The sequence below is a fragment of the Sardina pilchardus genome, chromosome 14 (genome assembly GCF_963854185.1).
Source record: "Sardina pilchardus chromosome 14, fSarPil1.1, whole genome shotgun sequence".
Lineage (NCBI taxonomy): Eukaryota > Metazoa > Chordata > Actinopteri > Clupeiformes > Clupeidae > Sardina > Sardina pilchardus.
The window spans coordinates 16,321,550-16,338,547 of NC_085007.1; the positions used below are offsets into that span (position 1 = coordinate 16,321,550).

The following is a 16,998-nucleotide window of genomic DNA, read 5'->3' on the forward strand; positions in this document are numbered from 1 at the left end:
ATTTGGCTCTTGTCTTGCCTCAGCCACTTGGCCAAGGTTCCTCACATGAAAGCTCTGAGGTCAGGGCCCCCTCAGGCCGAGCTGCCCGAATCAGTGCCTGAATTTTCTGTGGCGTCTAGACGGGCAGACAGTGAGGCTTCTGAAGTCCCCTGGCAACATTAATCCCCTGGCAACATTAACTAAGTCAAATCAGGACGCCACCACAGACACACATAGAGACACAAACACACACACACACACACACACACACACAGGCAGGTTGGATCAGGGAGCACTGTGCTTTGGGCCACGCATCATATCCTTTCTGGTACGAGCCCTCTGTGGTGATGGCGGTCTGGAGAGCTGGCGTCGAGGACATGCCCCACTGGTGGGCGCAGGAGCCTTGTGGTCGTCCAAGCGTCTGCCTGACTTTGATCACTCTTCTTCTTACTTTTTTTTTTTTTTTTTAACTTGCCGTGTATTTGGCCTTGTCTTCCGTCAGACAGTGGTGAAATAACCCTCTGTTATAAATCTTCTTAATGACCTGCTTTGAAATATGCAGGAGACACATATTCGTTTTCGCTGTTGACACCTCAACGCAAGACAGCAGAACTGGCCTACACATGGGGAAAGATCCTTAAGAATGTTGTGTGAGAGCAAGTGTGTGTGTTTGTGTGTGTGTGTGTGTGTGTGTTTGTGTATATGAGTGTCTGTGTATGCACTTACACTGTGAATGACCCAATGGCTTGGAGGTGGCTTGAAGGGTCTTCTAGCGAATTGACATAATTTCCTAACCAGTCATGTTGTGTATGCATCGCTCAAGATAAACAGCAGATAATCGGTCAGGCTGGACACTGTGCCATAAAATGGCCATGGGCAGGAGGAGGCACGAGGGGCGTTAAAGAGGTCGAGTGACGCCACACAAGCCGTCCCTTCTTTCAGCTGAGACACATGCGCGAGCATCAAAAGAGTCCCCACTGTAATGGCTTCAGCAGCTGGGTGAAAGAGTTATGGTTCCTGGTGCCTCACGTAGATCTCTCTTACTCTTTTCTTTTTTTCTTCTCTTCTCTCTCTCTTCTTCTCTCCCTTCTTCTTTTCCAGCTAACATTGTACATGCCACTCTATATGCCCTTGGTCCTTGGGGGGAACCCCATTGTTTTGACCCAGATTGGATGGTGGTAAGCCGCAGAAATGGCTCCCAACCTCCCCCCCCGCAAAAAAAAATCCCCAGCATTACTGTCTGTCCTCTTGACACAGGTCAGGTTGCCTTTCAAGTTCTCCTTTCAACTCTGAAACAAGTTAACTCTATCAGCAACTGGGCCTTACGGAGGTAAAAGCCTTCACAGAGCCGGTGAGAATTATTTATATAACCTACATAAACATTAGTAAAATGCTTTTATCAGTAGCTGCAAAGTGCTGTGACCTGCATAGTGTTAGCATTGTCAAGCGATAGAGCCGGTGTCATAACTCACGGACATAATGGAAGCCTTGTGAAAATGTCAGCGAAATGTCTCTCATCAAGCCCTGTTGTACATCTAGAGACTGTAGCAACGTCCATCTTTTCTTGACTTTGTGTCAGGAAATTGCCTTAATGCTACGCCACGGGATTTCAAATAGAAATGCGCATCACTCGACAAGAATGCTGAAGGGAATGATTCTCAAATGATTTCACCCTGGCAAAGGAGAGAAGGAGAAAGCGGTGTCAGAGAAAGTAAATTCTTACCATACCTAGGGAAAGTAGGCCGCTAATGTTGAGATAGAGCGAAGTGCAACTGCACCGCGGGCCGGGCCAGCACTGCCGGACAACGTTTCGAAGGCCTGGGGGTGGTTACGACGTGGAAAGTACTGCAGCACATGAACAGGGCGAGTTTTAAGAGTGCCTTGTGTTCAAAAGAGGCCTACTCTGGCTCCCTGCCTCCCCTGTAGCCCCTGTTACACAATCCTGGATCTTCAGTCTGTCTGTCTGTCCCTCCTCTCCTCCTCCTCCTCTCTTCTCCTCTCCTCTCCTCCCCATCCTCCTCCCCTCCTTCTCCTCTTCTCCTCTTCTTCTTCGCAAGGCCACGGCTTTCAACACTCGGTGAGCATACGGAGACATCACCAACCCAACCCCCCACCCCCTCACACACACACACACACATCTCCTGAAAACACTGCCGGCCAATTTTTGAATGGCTTTGTTGCGTGATCGATACCCCAATCTTCCACCATCCACTACACACAGACCAATAAACGTCCATAAATGAGTTTTTAATATAGACCAGGTAAAGGAAGGGGGAGGGGGGGGGGGGGCTTTACTCCTGAGGTCTCCAATGGCTTATTACTGGTGCAAACTGCAAATGCTGTGCGCTCAGAGCCAGCGGGCTGGCGGTTAACTTTAATTGGTCCGCAGGCTGATAAATATGCAGAGCACATGCAAAGTGGGCCGTGTTTATGGTCCACAGAGCATGCTTCCATTATAAATGTCAGCGTAAATAACGACGGAGACGTAAAGCGCGTCCGCTGAGGGACGGAGTCTCCTTGAGCTCGACGTACAGTACATTTATAAGGCAACGGCGCACGTACTGTAGCTAATAGAATTAGGATAGCGTTATTTCCCCTGTTGTGTGTACATAAGTCTAATCGAGCAAAAAGGCGAATAACAAACATGTCTGGAGACGCCTGTCTGCGGATTTGGCTTAAATAATAGTGAGACGGTTAGATGGGATTGTTTTTTCTACGTCAGTGTCATTCATGTGTTGTGAAGTGCATTGGAGTGGATATGTAGCCTACTGATTTAAGCATTAAAATGCAACTGTGCTTTTGTCAAGACTAGTTATTACATGGTGGTGTGTCAGTAGAGGATTTTATTGCCAGTCATCACCGAAAATTGGTTCCTAGTGACAAATCTGACCTAGATCGTGGCCAATGGAGATGGCTGGGGTACAGATAAAAAAAAAACTTCTTTTGGAAGGACAGGAGAAATTAAGCATGCTTTCACTGATTGTGTCATTTTTTGCCAAACTCTTACACAACGTTTTGGTTCCTCCAGTCCCAAAACAGAGAAATGATTGGATCCTATTGAGAATTGATCACTGATTTCCTATTTGGTGACCTGGACCACATATCTCTTTTATTACATGTCCAGTTATGTAAGTCTTGCGCTGGGGTATAGACAGACCCTATCTTGCTTCCCTTCCTGTTTCCCAAGATTATCCGCCTGTGTGGATGAGGAGCTGTTATCTCCCTGCAGGACTATTAGGAGGACTCCCACCACTTTTCAGCGTCTGTCCTCCAGTCCAGATGGCCTTGTTGCCATGACACATTCTTAGTCATCCGCTCACACGTCTTTTATAGACACACAGCGGCGCGTCCCCGCCACTGGACACGGCTCCGCTTCCACCGGCCCCCGTGTTCAGTCGAGAGTTTGTCTCCCTGACAAGGCCACTCACATTTGTTTGCCTCGGTCTCCTTGAATCACAACCAACACCCACCCCAACCCCCCCCCCCCCCGCTTTTCTCTCGTCCCCTATCCCCCACCCACCCCTCCATCCTCGCGCTCCATCCTAGATCTCCCTCCCTATACAGTCAATCCACTGCTATTTGCTTTATTACTCTCTCTGTTTAAAGCATCGCATTACCTCATCGTGTTGTCAGGTCTCCCAGCTCCGCGTATAATGGAAAATCGCCCCCCTCTGCCAGGCCCTGGCGTGTTGAGGGCCAACTCTCTGATCAGCAGAGATAAAGAAAAAGTCCTAATGTGTTTAAAGCGTTCTACTGGAGGGAGATGGGGTAGGGTGGGGTGGGGTGGGGTGGGGTGGAGTGGAGGCGTGGGTGGGGATGGAGGGGGGGGGGGGGGGCTTGGCTCTTGGATGGAGAGAGGCGTGTGGAAGTTTCACAATGAGAGTCAAACTAGGAAGGAGGGGAAGGTATCAATTTGAATGGAGCTAATTTGAGCATGTCGAACACTATATTACATCTGGGACCCGGCAGGTACCAATAGGAAAAAAGAAAAAAAAGGGGTGGAAAAAAGAAATTGGTGAGAAAAAAAATGGTGTGCTTTTTTTTCCCCCTCTTCCTTCTCACTCTCCCAATCTCTGGGTCTCCTCTTTCTTTCCCTCCCTCTATCTCTCTCACTCCCTCCTTCTCTCTCTCCCTCCCTCCCTCGTTCCACTGTTACTCCCTCTACTTTCTTCCAGCCTAACTAAGACATGGTCGGTTCCCTTAGACACTGTGTAATAGAAGAGATTTGGCGGCCTGAGTTGAAAGGGGGAAACAGCGCTCGCGGGCTTGAAGGGGAAGGGGAGGAACATGAAACAGTCCCTCTGAAATGTCTCTGTGCCGCTCTGACTGCGAGTGAGCCAGATTTTCGCCTTTTTTTCCCTCTTTTCTTTTCTTTTTTTAAAGAAAAAGATCCAGTTGCCCTGATCTCCTCTGTGAACTCTGGCCATTATCGCAGGAAACGGACCTGGGTTCAAAAGAACTGCCGGACACCTAGCAGAAGTGGAATTTCTGTATTTATGTGTATTTGTGTGTGTGTGTGTGTGTGTGTGAGTGTGTTTGTGTGTGTGTGTGTGTGTGTGTGTGTGCGTGCGTGCGTGCGTGCGTGCGTGCGTGCGTGCGTGCGTGCGTGCGTGCGTGTGTGTGTGTGTTGTTGGGTATGTATTGTACTTGGAGAAACCGTGGTGGCAATAACATTATTCCTTCCATGTGGCCGTGCGAAGTTACAGTATGACTTTGTGCCATTGTTCTGTTTCAGTGGCACTTTATAAACCAAATTGGCCAGTTATGTCACTGTTGAGTTGGTGAAGAATGAGGGATAGTCTTTCAGCCAAACACAGCAGTCAGTTTTGCTCCCTGGAAATATAATATTCGAGTCAATGGTGCATTCAACTGCATTGTGTTAAGTGACAAAAACATTTGTTCATCCAAGACTGGAAGGGCTTATTAGCTTTTGTTTAATCATTGTTTTTGTGTTTAAATGATTGTTCCCAAGAATTGATTTTGGTGAACAAACGTCTATTCTTGCTAAAAAACAATCATCTCACAATGACTGATTGTTTAACGCTCAATATGTCCTCATTACAGATGTCTTTGTACTTCTGACTTTCACAGCATTCATATGGCTTCCTAGCCACTTTTCAGTGTGAGTTTGTAGAGAGTTCTGTTATTATTACTCTACTCAAGTTTCTGAAATAAATGTAAATGTCAGAATGTTTCCACTTGTATCCCAGAGAACTGTTTTGTATTGTAATAAGGATGGCATGCTATTGCATATTTGATGTGAATTTGCATTTTAATACCTAAATTAAATATATTCATCATACAGGTATCTGTACTGTGTCAACACAGTTTCACAGTAGCTCCAAGTAATCATCCAGGCAAGCTTTTAGAAAGACAAAACACTTGGGCAGAGGACATGAAAACACAGCTATATGAGTCCAGTAAGGTGCCCTTTTCTCAGCCTACTAGCCTTGGCCTGAACCATGCCAAGAACATGATACTGATCAAGGGGCTGGTCAACCGAGGTCCCATCTCTGAAATACAAGTGCAGTAACACAAGGCATGTTGAGATCTACTGCTGCTGTCTTTGCTTTTCCGTCTGTTAGATCAGAGCATCTAGTCTTTCAAACATCAATCCCAGGCAGGCAGCAACTGCCAAACACCAGCCATGCACACATGGATTGTTTTGGACTGATACACTACCTTGATATCAGAGCGAATCATTCCAGAGTTACATCATCCCCACTGCGCAAGCCGATACCAAATATGCCATGGCGGACTGGCAATGCCTCGGCCCGGCCGGGCCCGTAATTGATTTTACACCCCGTGTGTCTGCCAACGGGATTAGTGATGTTGTTCTTTCCCATCATCTTTTTTTTTTTTTGGTTCGGGTCGAGATAGGCCCGAGAAGTCCATAACATGCGGCGCACAATCGTGACGTAATGAAAACATATAAATCAACTTTGCATCTCTGGTTTGCAACCCAATACAGGGAAACAAACAAAAAAGGGGGGCGATCTTGAGGATGCGGCCGCAGCTGTGCTGGCATTGGTGGGGATAACATTCTGCAGCTCCTCATCAGTCCGTTACACATGGGTAATCCTCTCAGGCACCACCGACCTGACCTCCGCGTTGGCGCTTTCTTTGCAATATAAGTCGCGGTTAAAAAAAAAAACCTGAATGGTCGTCGCTCTGTTTTTTTTTTTATTTTGTGATACGTTAAAACAAACAATGCTCCAAATTTGGTGGTGAAGGAAATGCGGTCTTCTCGTATAGGCTATGAACACGACGCAATAAGGGGATGGGAATGGTTATTTCAGCATCTGTCCAAGGGCATTGTTTTTGTTTGGCACAAATGTTCCACAACTGGATCCACATAAGAAGGGAGGTTTCTATAAGGCCTTCTATATGGCTCGAGTAAGTCAAGTAAGTCATTGAAAAGATGGGAAAGAAAACATGGCTTGGAATTTCTTGAGATATTCAAGATGTGATTTATTGCTTTTTAAATCACTAATATTTATTCATGATTCAACGGAGTTACAGTGGAAGTGAGATTGCTGCATGCGTCTTTATAACATTTACAGTGCATCCACAAACTAAAATTTCTGAGGAGGACTTCAGAGTTCAGTTGTCTCCTGTAGAGAAACAGGATCTACATGAAACGTGCTACTACGTGTTATTGTTATTAGATAGTAGCACGTCACATGTTTTTTCCTGTCAGTTTAATGGGTGGATGATGGACAATGACAACTTACTTCATGACATGAAATGTAGGCTATACAGTACTTTGTGTCGAGCACAATAAAAAGCGCTTGTACGTCTACTGACCCAATCAACCAAGATTTAAGATAAATAAGATTTAGACTACAAACTGTACATTTCCCAAATTTCATTGCAGGAATATCACAGAAAAGTCCATGCCGAGTTGAACACGCGCATAGCTTGAGGTAATGTAATTAGGCCTAATCAAATACTTATTTTGACAATACATTATCTCCCAGCAGAGCAGCATGTGTGGCGATATTATGCAGCGACTGTGTCGGCACAATATGTAGAGCGTGCAGTCTGGGTCCTCTAGTGCTCTCTACCGCTCATTGTACTGTCCATACATCAAAATACTGCTCCATACAAGTCTCTCTCTCCCTCTCTCTCTTTCTCTCGCTCCCTCTCTCTCTCTCTCTCTCTCTTTCTCTCTCTCACACACACACACACACACACACACACTCACACACATACACTCACTCTCTCGCTCTCTCTCTCTCTTTCCCTCTCTCTCTTCCTTTAGTCTACTCTATGCTGACTTTTGAATTTTCCTCTGCGGGACGCGGGACTCATTCATTTGGAAACAGCCTCATGTGAGCGAGGAGAGAGCACACACCGGGACATGGATATAACTGTCAGGCATTACACCGCCAACACATAACCTAGCTTCTGTTCCTGGCGAGTAAATTTATAAAGACACCACAGGGCTGTGTCGTTCATAGAGAATATGCATCTAAATCGCCTTTGCGGTCTTTTTTACCAGCTGTGCTTTTTGGGCATGTGTGCCACTGCAGGTATAGAAAACCCACCACTACAAAAGTTATTGAAACACCACAACTTTGTGAATGTACCGATAACAAATAGTTCCAAAACTTAAATGCTAAGCTACGTAACTTATGTTTTAGCTATGTCTTTATCCTTGACGGCTTAATGGAAATGTAGAAGTATTCACCACAGGTGACATACCGTTATGTATGGAAACGCAGCGCTTTACCCTCTAAATTACCCGTTATGCATACATTGGTCGAATCCTCATATATTTGGTTTCATTGTGTGCGTTCTTGTCTATTCAGATACGCAGTCTTCTCAGGATTCGGAGTTTGAAATCGTATTCCCAGAGTTGTTTCCAGACACGAGTCCACCGCCTCCTGATAAACCAAATATCCGAGAGGCTGACGCCAACGCCGGGAGCAGTTCTCGGGAGGTCCGCTCCATTTCAAATTGGGAAAGCTACGAATCGCATGAACTGTACCACCAGGAACCACCAGGACCGCAAACTAAAGCTGCTTCGGCTCTGCGTCTCAAAATCCCAGCCTTTGGAAAAGATCTGGAACTCATATTGAATCGGGATACGCGTTTCTTGTCCCAGAAATTCATGGTAGAGAAGAGACCGAAAGCACGAAAGGCATCTCCGCGCAACCCGCCAGCTTTCTCATCTGCCAACGCGGAGGCAGCGTGTTATTACAGCGGAACTGTTCTCAATTACGCAGGATCCATCGCCTCATTCAGCACCTGCGCCGGTCTGGTAAATACTCGCTTTTCAATTGTCAGACTTGTGTTTGTAGCACTTGTGTTTGTAGTACTTGTGTTTGAACTTGTGTGTGAATGAAGTATAATCTATTACGTTATGGTAGTGAATAATCCAAACTCTAAAAGCGTAGTCTACTTATATTGTGTAATGGGAGTGTGTGGGAGTCATAACTTTAGTCTGGGGCACCTGAGGTAAACCTTTAAACTTGCATTAAAGAGCACGCTTTAACGTCCTTTAGTTTGCGTATAGGAAGACCATTTGTGTATTAAATGGATTGTCAACTAGGTATATCTTGTTGGTTAGATTATATTTAAGTATGGTCTGATCTGAGAGATAGGATACAGTATAGAGGGGAGTAGACATGTGCACTGGGTAGGTAGCCAGGCCAACTGCTTTGCATCCTCTGAATAGTAACTATGCCTGGGGGCACACTGTCTGGCGTCTGCCTCAGGTGCCACTTTTGGTAGTCCGGGAAGTGTGTGTGGGAATCTATCGATGCCTGCTCCCCGGCCACCCCACATTCTTGTGGTCCTGGATCACATGATCATAGACAACATGAACTTATCAGAAAACCGCAGCTCGCAGCCATTAGCGGCCGTTGAGATTGAGGGGGTGAGCACTTGCGGTTTCCATGGCTTGGCCTCCGTCCACCAAAGTTTTGGACGGCGAATCTAGGCCTTCTAAAACGAACTGAGGCGCTCGCCACACAGAATTTAAGTAACGTTACGCGAGGAGAATTTGGCTTGTGGAAAAGTAGGCCTTTCTCTTCTTCTAACTCACAAAGAGGGGGAGCTTGATATGTAAGGCAATGTTTAAATCCCCTGTTCCACTTAAAGAGAAACCATTCTAACTAAGACAATATTTGAGCAGTGTTAAACAGGGAATACTAGCGTTCATGACACAAAAAGGAGGATACGTGCATAAAAACAAGCAGTGACCCAAAGCAAACACAGTTGTGATATTATTTTTGTGTAGCCTATAACCCACATGGTCACATTGTTTCTTTTAACATTATGCATCCCATATATACAATGCACAGCTCATCCATAGGCCTCTGAGTCCGAGTCAGAGGTTTGGTTTAGGCTTGGTTATTCATTCCTATAGTGTAGTGACAGTCGACTGGACGCTTTGCACCCCTCTGAATGCTGTGGTCAGCCAGCCACCGCCGCGTCCAGAGGATGTCCCAGCAGCCTCACTGGCATGTGAAGGGGGTGCCGCTGAAGCTCTGACTGAGGAGCTGCTGAGGCTGTCGAGCTGTTGGCAGACATGGCATGAGCCGCCGGGGGCTTTGTTGTTAGCATGGGGAATGTGGCACATGCTTAACCCCGGGCGGTGTCACCCGAGGTGTTTGACTTAGTGGGTTCGTTTTAGTGCAGAGTAAATTCTGAAGCCCCACCGAGGGGGCAAGTGTGGTTTACTGTGTCATGTCAGGCTGATTGAAGTTGAAGCTGCTCCCTCTCTATGAAGTCTCTAAAAATACACGCTGTGTTCAGCTGTGTGTATAGGCGAAAAGTATGATGTTACATGAAATATTTAAGGAATGAAGTTGTTAATTTAATCATATTGATATATTTGGCACTAGAAACATAATGCATTTAAATGCTTACTCTACCATTGCAGAATCACATGCGCAATAAAATGAAATGTATATTGGGAAACGTATAGAATGTGGAATGTGACTTCTGCTGTAGGTTAATGTATGCTGATCAATGGTTGCAACATTATTAATGTCAGCAAAATGATTTGCACATGAGGTTTGTTGAATTATTTGAACTCATTGCTATCTGCACCATGGCTTTCTTTTCCCATGAGTAATCACAATAGAAAATGTGTGTGTGTGTGTTTGTGTGTGTGCATGCGTGAGAGAGAGTATGTGTGTGTAAGAGAGAGAGAGAGATGAGAGAGTGAGTGTATGTGAGAAAGAGAGTGAGTGCATGTTTGTGTGTGTGTGTGTGTGTGTGTGTGTGTGTGTGTGTGTGTGTGTGTGTGTATGTGTGTCTGTATGTGAGACAGAAATGCTGTGTGTTTGTGTCTGTGTCTGATTATATGAGAACGAGAGCGGGAGAGAGGTGTGCTGCTGGCCAGTGGTTCAGGGTTCTGGTTTGGTGTGCGTGTGTGTGTGTGTGTGTGTGTGTGTGTGTGTGTGTGTGTGTGTGTGTGTTTGAGCCGAGCGCAGCACAGCCTTGCCCTCTATCTGACTCGACCGCCTAATCAGCCCTCTTTAATTAAGGGTTGTGGGTGACTTGTTTAGTCTGCGCGAACGAAAGCCAGCCCCAGCCAAATAAGAGTTTTCCGTGAGCCCAGCCTTGACCTCCCACCTAAGAGCAGCATTCCTGTCCAACAGCAGGTAATGCCCCTCGGGGAGGAGGGCAGGGAGGGGGTTAGGTGCAGGCCGGGGGGTGGACTGGGGTTGTTTTTTTGGAAGCAGAGGTCAGGGACCTTTTTTTTTCCCTCTTTGAGGCAGTGGGTGCATATGGGCATTTTCGGGTTATTGAAGGTGGCGCAGAACTCTTGGAGTTTGGTGTACGGAACAGGGGCAGTGGACAGGGACCTGCGATTTGGACTGTTAGTGACCTGCTGTGTAGATTTGGAAGAGAGACATGAGATGTGTCTCGCCTGGTCTGCTGAGCGTTTTGCATTGCATTATATTTATCAGAAACAGGCTACATTTAATGTTATTCTAGTATGCAATGGGAGAGAGAGAGAAAGAGAGGGAGAGAGAGATGATGATGATGATGATGATGATGTGTACTACAATATTTCAGTTTTAATTCCAATATGTATAGTGTTGTGTGTATTGCTTGACAAGGTGTACATAGACAAAGTTGTGAAAAGTGATTATCCACATTTCATGTACTGTTTAGTAAAGACTTTCATCCAAACCAGACGCTAAACATGTCAGTGTCAGTAATGGAGTTTTTTTTCTGTTTTTCTGTTGTGAGTAAATTATCCTTTGGAGAAATGGAATAACTGTATCACTGAACTGTAACCCTCCTCTGTATTGACCTGATATCATTTTAATTATGTCTCACTGTACAAAAAGCCTGTTTTTCTCATATGTGTCACTGAGCCCCCCCCCCCCCCCCCCCCGACCCCCCCAGTCCCGTGCTTTCACTACCCTCTCCCATGACTTGGCGTTTGGCAGCCCTTTTGCCCTTGCTTGAGCTGATGTGTTTGTTTTGTCGATGTGATGTCCTTTTCAGATGGGCTTTATTCAGCTCAATGAAGATTTTCTTTTCATCGAGCCTTTGAATCACACTCTGGCGGTCACGGGACATGCCCACCGAGTCTACCGGCAAAAGCGCTCGCTGGCCAAACAGTCTGCGCCCAAATACTGCGGAGTCATCCCTGGTATGTACATCTGTCTCACCCCCCCCCTTCATGCTCGTTGTGTTTATCACTGCAGCCCGGTTTCACGACCACGGAGATCGCGATCCCGTTAAAGTAACAAGTAAAGTTGAGTCTAGTCTATAAAAAAAACACCCCGACAGCCTGTGAGTGGGCGCAGTGCAGTCCTGCGGTCATGATTCAGCAGTCTACAGTACAATGTTGTAATGACAAAATGTTTGGAATGTCAGTGCTTCTTAAGAACAAAGTCGACAGTCTCATATTGCCAGTGGCTGCGGAGACATGGTTTATCAACCGTGGAGAATCTGCGCGGAAGAATGTGTTAGCTTCTCAAATGTCAGAAGATGTGCTGTCAAAATGTGATCCGTCCTGGGATCTTCATTGCGTCGAATCGAGTTCTGCAGGACTGTGCTAAGTACATAACCATAAGACCTAACCATAACAATGTGTAGCCTAATATTATGACAACATGTGGTGGTTTGTATAGAAGAGACAGTAGTGGCTAGAAAGATGTGTGTGAGAACATCTTACACAGGCAAGAGTTTTTTTTTTTTTTTGTTCATGAGAAGGTTTGAACATTCCCCATGTGTATACAGGCAGTGCTATTGAATGATCTCTTCTGGCATAAACACATGCCATTGCTTATGAGCAGATTCATGGGTGATTTATATAGGACGGCGGACTTCAGAGCTTCACTGGGTGGACGTTACTGTGGACTTCACACAGCACCTGCCAAGGCCCTTCGGTGCCTGTGACTGTTTAAGCAACAACAAAAAAAAGACATCAAGACATGAAATACTCTCACCTGAGGTAGAAAAAAATCCATGACACAGGGGTCACGGGGTTATAGCGGTCAGACAGGTGCCTTGGTTTTGATTTAATGAGTATTTTGCAACGCTTTTTGGACACTGGACGATAGCCTCGCGCACATGTCCAGCGCAGACCGTTCCCTGGGAAGAAGAACGGCAGTGGAATTACCCGGGTCTCGCAGGGAGGAGAGTCTGTCTTGCATTTGAACTGGACGGCCGATGTGAATATGAAGGATTCCAGCCATGATCCTGCCGTCCTTCCTATTGTATCTGCTTTTCATTTCACATCCTTGTCTTTTTTTTTTCGCCCCCCCTCCCCCCCCTCCCTCCCTCCGGAGCTCCGTTGTTTAAAGAAAGCACCTGTCTGGGGCTGCAGTACTGACAGGGAAAATGGAGTCTGTATTTCTTGTGCGCATTTGGAAGTGCTGTCAGGTAGTCTTCAGTAGATCATCATGTAGATCGAAGCCATATTCGCAGGATATCCTTTATGAGCTGTATTTGTTACATTTATTATTGTGTGCTGGGTTGTGTTATGCAGAAGTATCATTTATGTGAGTTAAAACCTGATGAACGGACAATCTGACTGACAATAGCTATTTTAATAGTCTTGATTTATAGCACAAATATAGCTATCAACGTTCTGCATAAGTTATTGTGAAATGACCTTATTTCGCAAGACCTCATTGTTGTTGTAAGTACTGTTAGTAGCACGTGGTACACAAATAGTTACAGTCAGAGGCGGGAAAGTCCAGCTTCAGAAAGTAAAAGTCCTACCACATATCTGTGCCAACCATTCACTTAAACCAACTAATTCTAATCAGCACAACTCTTCAGCCAGGGAGAGCAGTTAATTGATGAGATCACCTGTGTTAAGTGTACAGGTAGAACCACTACATTGGACTTGTACTTTCTGAAGCTGAACTTTTTCCACCTCCGGTAACAGTGTTGGGTCATCAGGGGCCATTCTGTGGTTTGACCATTTGTCTGCCCGTTCCACAGAGAAGCATAAGGGCAAGAGCAAGAAGCACCCAGAGCCGAGCAGAGGGAAGCGCTACTCCTACAAGCTCCAGCAGGAGTACAATGTGGAGACGCTGGTGGTGGCCGACCCGGCCATGGTCACTTACCACGGCCCGGAGGCAGCCAAGCGCTTCATCCTCACCATCATGAACATGGTGACTTTCTCTACTCTTCCTCATCCTCTTTCTTTGCCTCCCCTTCCTCCTCCGTATGCTTCTCCTCCTTCTTCTTTTTCTACCTCCTGCAATTATTTTTCCTCTTCTTCTACATCCTCTTCCTCCTCTTCTTTTTCTTCTTCTTCTTCTTCTTCTTCTTCTTCTTCTTCTTCTTCTTGTCTAATCTCCTTCTTTGAAAAAAGTAACTTGGCGTTGTTCTGCAAATGTCTGTGTGAGTGTGTGAGACAAGACGGACTTTACTTCACATCTTGCTCTTCTTTTTAGGTCTTTAACCTGTTCCAACACAAGAGCCTTGGAATCCAGATCAATATCCGATTAACCAAACTGGTCCTGCTCTCCGAGACACCAGTAAGAGCTCAACACGTGCAATCAACACTTGTACAAACACAGTTTTATTTTAAGAAATGATGATTTATGGATCTTGTGTTATGTGTTTATCTTGCCTGTCATTACCTTGCCAAAAAAGACATAACAAAGTAAAACCATCCCTTTCATTTATCAAAACTCTTTTTCCATTTCCCAAAAAAGCTGCTGATTCTTGTTATGATGATGCTGTTTGACCTTTTAGCGTTTAGCCAGACGCGCCGCACGTGAGCAGAAGGTGCATGTGAGCGGGTGATCCCCGTCATGATGCTCTTTGACCCTTCACCTTTGCCTTTAGCCAGACATGTACATAGGGCACCACGGGGAGAAGATGCTGGAGAGCTTCTGCCGGTGGCAGCAGGAGGAGTACGGCAGGAAGAGCATGATGTCCGACTTCAGCGCCAGGTGGCGGGACGACTCGCCCTCCGTGGACTCGGCCATCTTCATCACGAGGTAACGTCTGCCCCCGGAGAGAGTGCTCGGTGCCTCTCGTCATCACCAGCTGTGCTTATACTCGGTCACTCCTCGGGTGTCATCGTTTGCACTTCGTTTTGTGCCGTAAATGTAGGTCGTCAGCATTCCATCGGCTCTAAAGGCAGACTGGGATCGTGTATCATGTCGTGTTGCAGCTCCATGGGTTTGCCGTGTAATGCGGTTGTTTATAGATAAAAATGGGTGTTTTTAAGTGCAGTTAATTGTTGCAATACGTAATGCTTTTTCACGATATGACCTCTAAGTCTAGAAAGTGTGTGCAAATGTAAGACAAATCCCATGTCCTTAGGAGTGTACGTTTTGTAGATGTTCTAGATGTTTCTGAGCATGTCCTCAGTATATATTCTGTCAATTATAAATTCTTATGATTGTAATGTTCTTATGATGCCGTGCTGTGACTGGAAGTGCTCAAGGTAAACTCTGCTTGTTATTCAGCATAGATATTGGCATAAAAACGTCACTCTTGTGTGGTGTTTCATACCTTAGCGAAGACAATATTAACTGCCATCGTTGCTTCATGCGCCGTAAAACGAAGTGCAACCTGCTCCGTTGGGAGTTGTATCCGAGCTGCTTCTTTTGGACGCCGCATCAGAGCGTGCGGCGAGGCTGTCTGTGCGTCCGAGAGCCTGCGCGGGGGCGGACCGGGAGCTCGGCAGGCATCTCTGGTTTTCATTTCAATTGGGCCGTTAATGGGGCCTCGCTCACATCCACCGATCTATAACGGGCCGTGCCAAAGACATTATACCGGCCGGCGGGAAAAAAAGAGTAAGAGAGAGAGAGAGAGAGCGAGAGGGAGAGAGAGAGAAAGAGAAAGAGAAAGAGAGATATATATAGAGAGAGAAAGAGAGAGAGCGCCCCCCTCCCTGTTCTATAAATCCTGTTAGAAGTTGGCGCTGGTCGGCGGAGTATGATTCGGACCTGCTGAGAGGGCGAGAGGGTGTGTGTGTGTGTGTGTGTGTGTGTGTGTGAGAGAGAGAGAGAGAGAGAGAGAGAGAGAGAGAGAGAGAGAGAGTGGGGGGGGGGGCTTCAGGTGCTGTTTGATGTTGAAGCCGGCTGATAGGTGGCCAGCTCCCAGACGGGCCTCACGGACCGGCCACATTCCCATCTGTGTGTGTGTGATTGTGTGTGTGTGTGTGTGTGTGTGTGTGTGTGTGTGTGTGTGTGTGTGTGTGTGTGTCTGTGAAATGCTTGTTAGTACGCTTTGGGGTGGTGATGTGTGTGTGTGTGTGTGTCTGTGTGTGTGTGTGTGTGTGTGTGTGTGCTGTTTGTGAATGTGTGTGTGTGTGTGTGTTTATTTGTGTCTGTGAGTTGCTTGTTAGCGCGCTTCGAGGTGGTGATGTGTGTGTGTATGTGTGTGATGTGTATGTGTGTTTGTGTCTTGCTTGTTAGTGCGTTTTGAGGTGGTGATATGTGTTTGTGTGTCTCTGTGTGTTTGTATTTGTTGTTGGGGGAGAGTTTCTGAGGCCTCTTTCATTTGTCATTGTCAAAGGGCGCCTTTGAGTCAGCTTTTGGCATTAGTTAATACACACACATAAACAGCACACACACACACACACACACACACACACACACACACAGACACACACACACACACACACGCATACAGTATACTGTATCTTGCCCCTCGCACACACACACTCTCCCACACAAACAGGGACACATTAGGTCACAAATGCAGGGCGACACAGTGACGCCCTGAAAAAGCACACACACACACGCACACACACACACACACACACACACAAGACACACATTCTCAAACAGCACCCGACAAGGTCAGAGACTGTCAAAGTTATGGAGATGGGAAAATTGACGTAATTATCATAATAGCAACAACAATGTATCATTATCTGCGAGAACCTCTTTTTTTTCTCCAAGTTTAGCAGCCACCAGTTAATAAGATCTCTCAACAGACAAAAACCATGTAAAGCTCTCGCCACAACGAAACACTTTGTTGAAAAGTAATTATAGTAAGTGGGATTAGCTTGGCGCGCTCTGCTCAATCCATTTTCAATGGCAGAGCGTCCCCACTCTTGTGGACACCTGTCAATGCTAAGCTTCAGACACAAATACAGTTGCCATGTTTTGCTTTAATTACTGGAGGAATGTAAATATTATGGGCTTTTCGTAATGTCTCGTAATATGTTTAGCAAGTAGCTCGAGATTTTTTTTTTTTTTTGTAAATGGAAATCTTAAGACCAGGGCAGGCGGGCGCAGACGCATCATGCTCAGATGCAACGAGACGCCACCCGGCCTGTCACGCGGCCAGGAAGGTCTTAACGAGGAGCAGAAATGGTTGCAGACAGGCTGTCCCAATGCGCTCGCAGACGGGGATGTGTTTGGGTTTGCCCCTCCTCGCGGTCCAAATGGGATCCATGCCTCGGCCGTAAATTAAGTCCAACTTTAATTTCACAGCTGAGCCCGACTCGAGAGCGCCCCTTCATAAAGCATGTCAGGATAGGTTTTACCCAGGATCCCACCAATCCACCCAGGACTTAACTTGTTGGCAGTGATGACTTCATGATACCTGGACGTCAGGTAT

General features: G+C 46.2%; 1 protein-coding gene across 1 annotated transcript in view; it reads left to right on the forward strand.

Annotated features, from left to right (window-relative positions):
- Positions 1 to 6,050: 6,050 nt before the first annotated feature.
- LOC134101269 (A disintegrin and metalloproteinase with thrombospondin motifs 19-like) overlaps positions 6,051 to 16,998 on the forward strand; it is a 61,994-nt gene continuing 51,046 nt past the window's right edge. Inside the window, exons 1-6 of the mRNA XM_062554871.1 lie at positions 6,051 to 6,054; positions 7,794 to 8,245; positions 11,455 to 11,602; positions 13,408 to 13,580; positions 13,866 to 13,949; positions 14,263 to 14,417. Coding sequence (XP_062410855.1) covers positions 6,051 to 6,054; positions 7,794 to 8,245; positions 11,455 to 11,602; positions 13,408 to 13,580; positions 13,866 to 13,949; positions 14,263 to 14,417 — 1,016 coding nt within the window. The remainder of the gene's footprint in view (positions 6,055 to 7,793; positions 8,246 to 11,454; positions 11,603 to 13,407; positions 13,581 to 13,865; positions 13,950 to 14,262; positions 14,418 to 16,998) is intronic.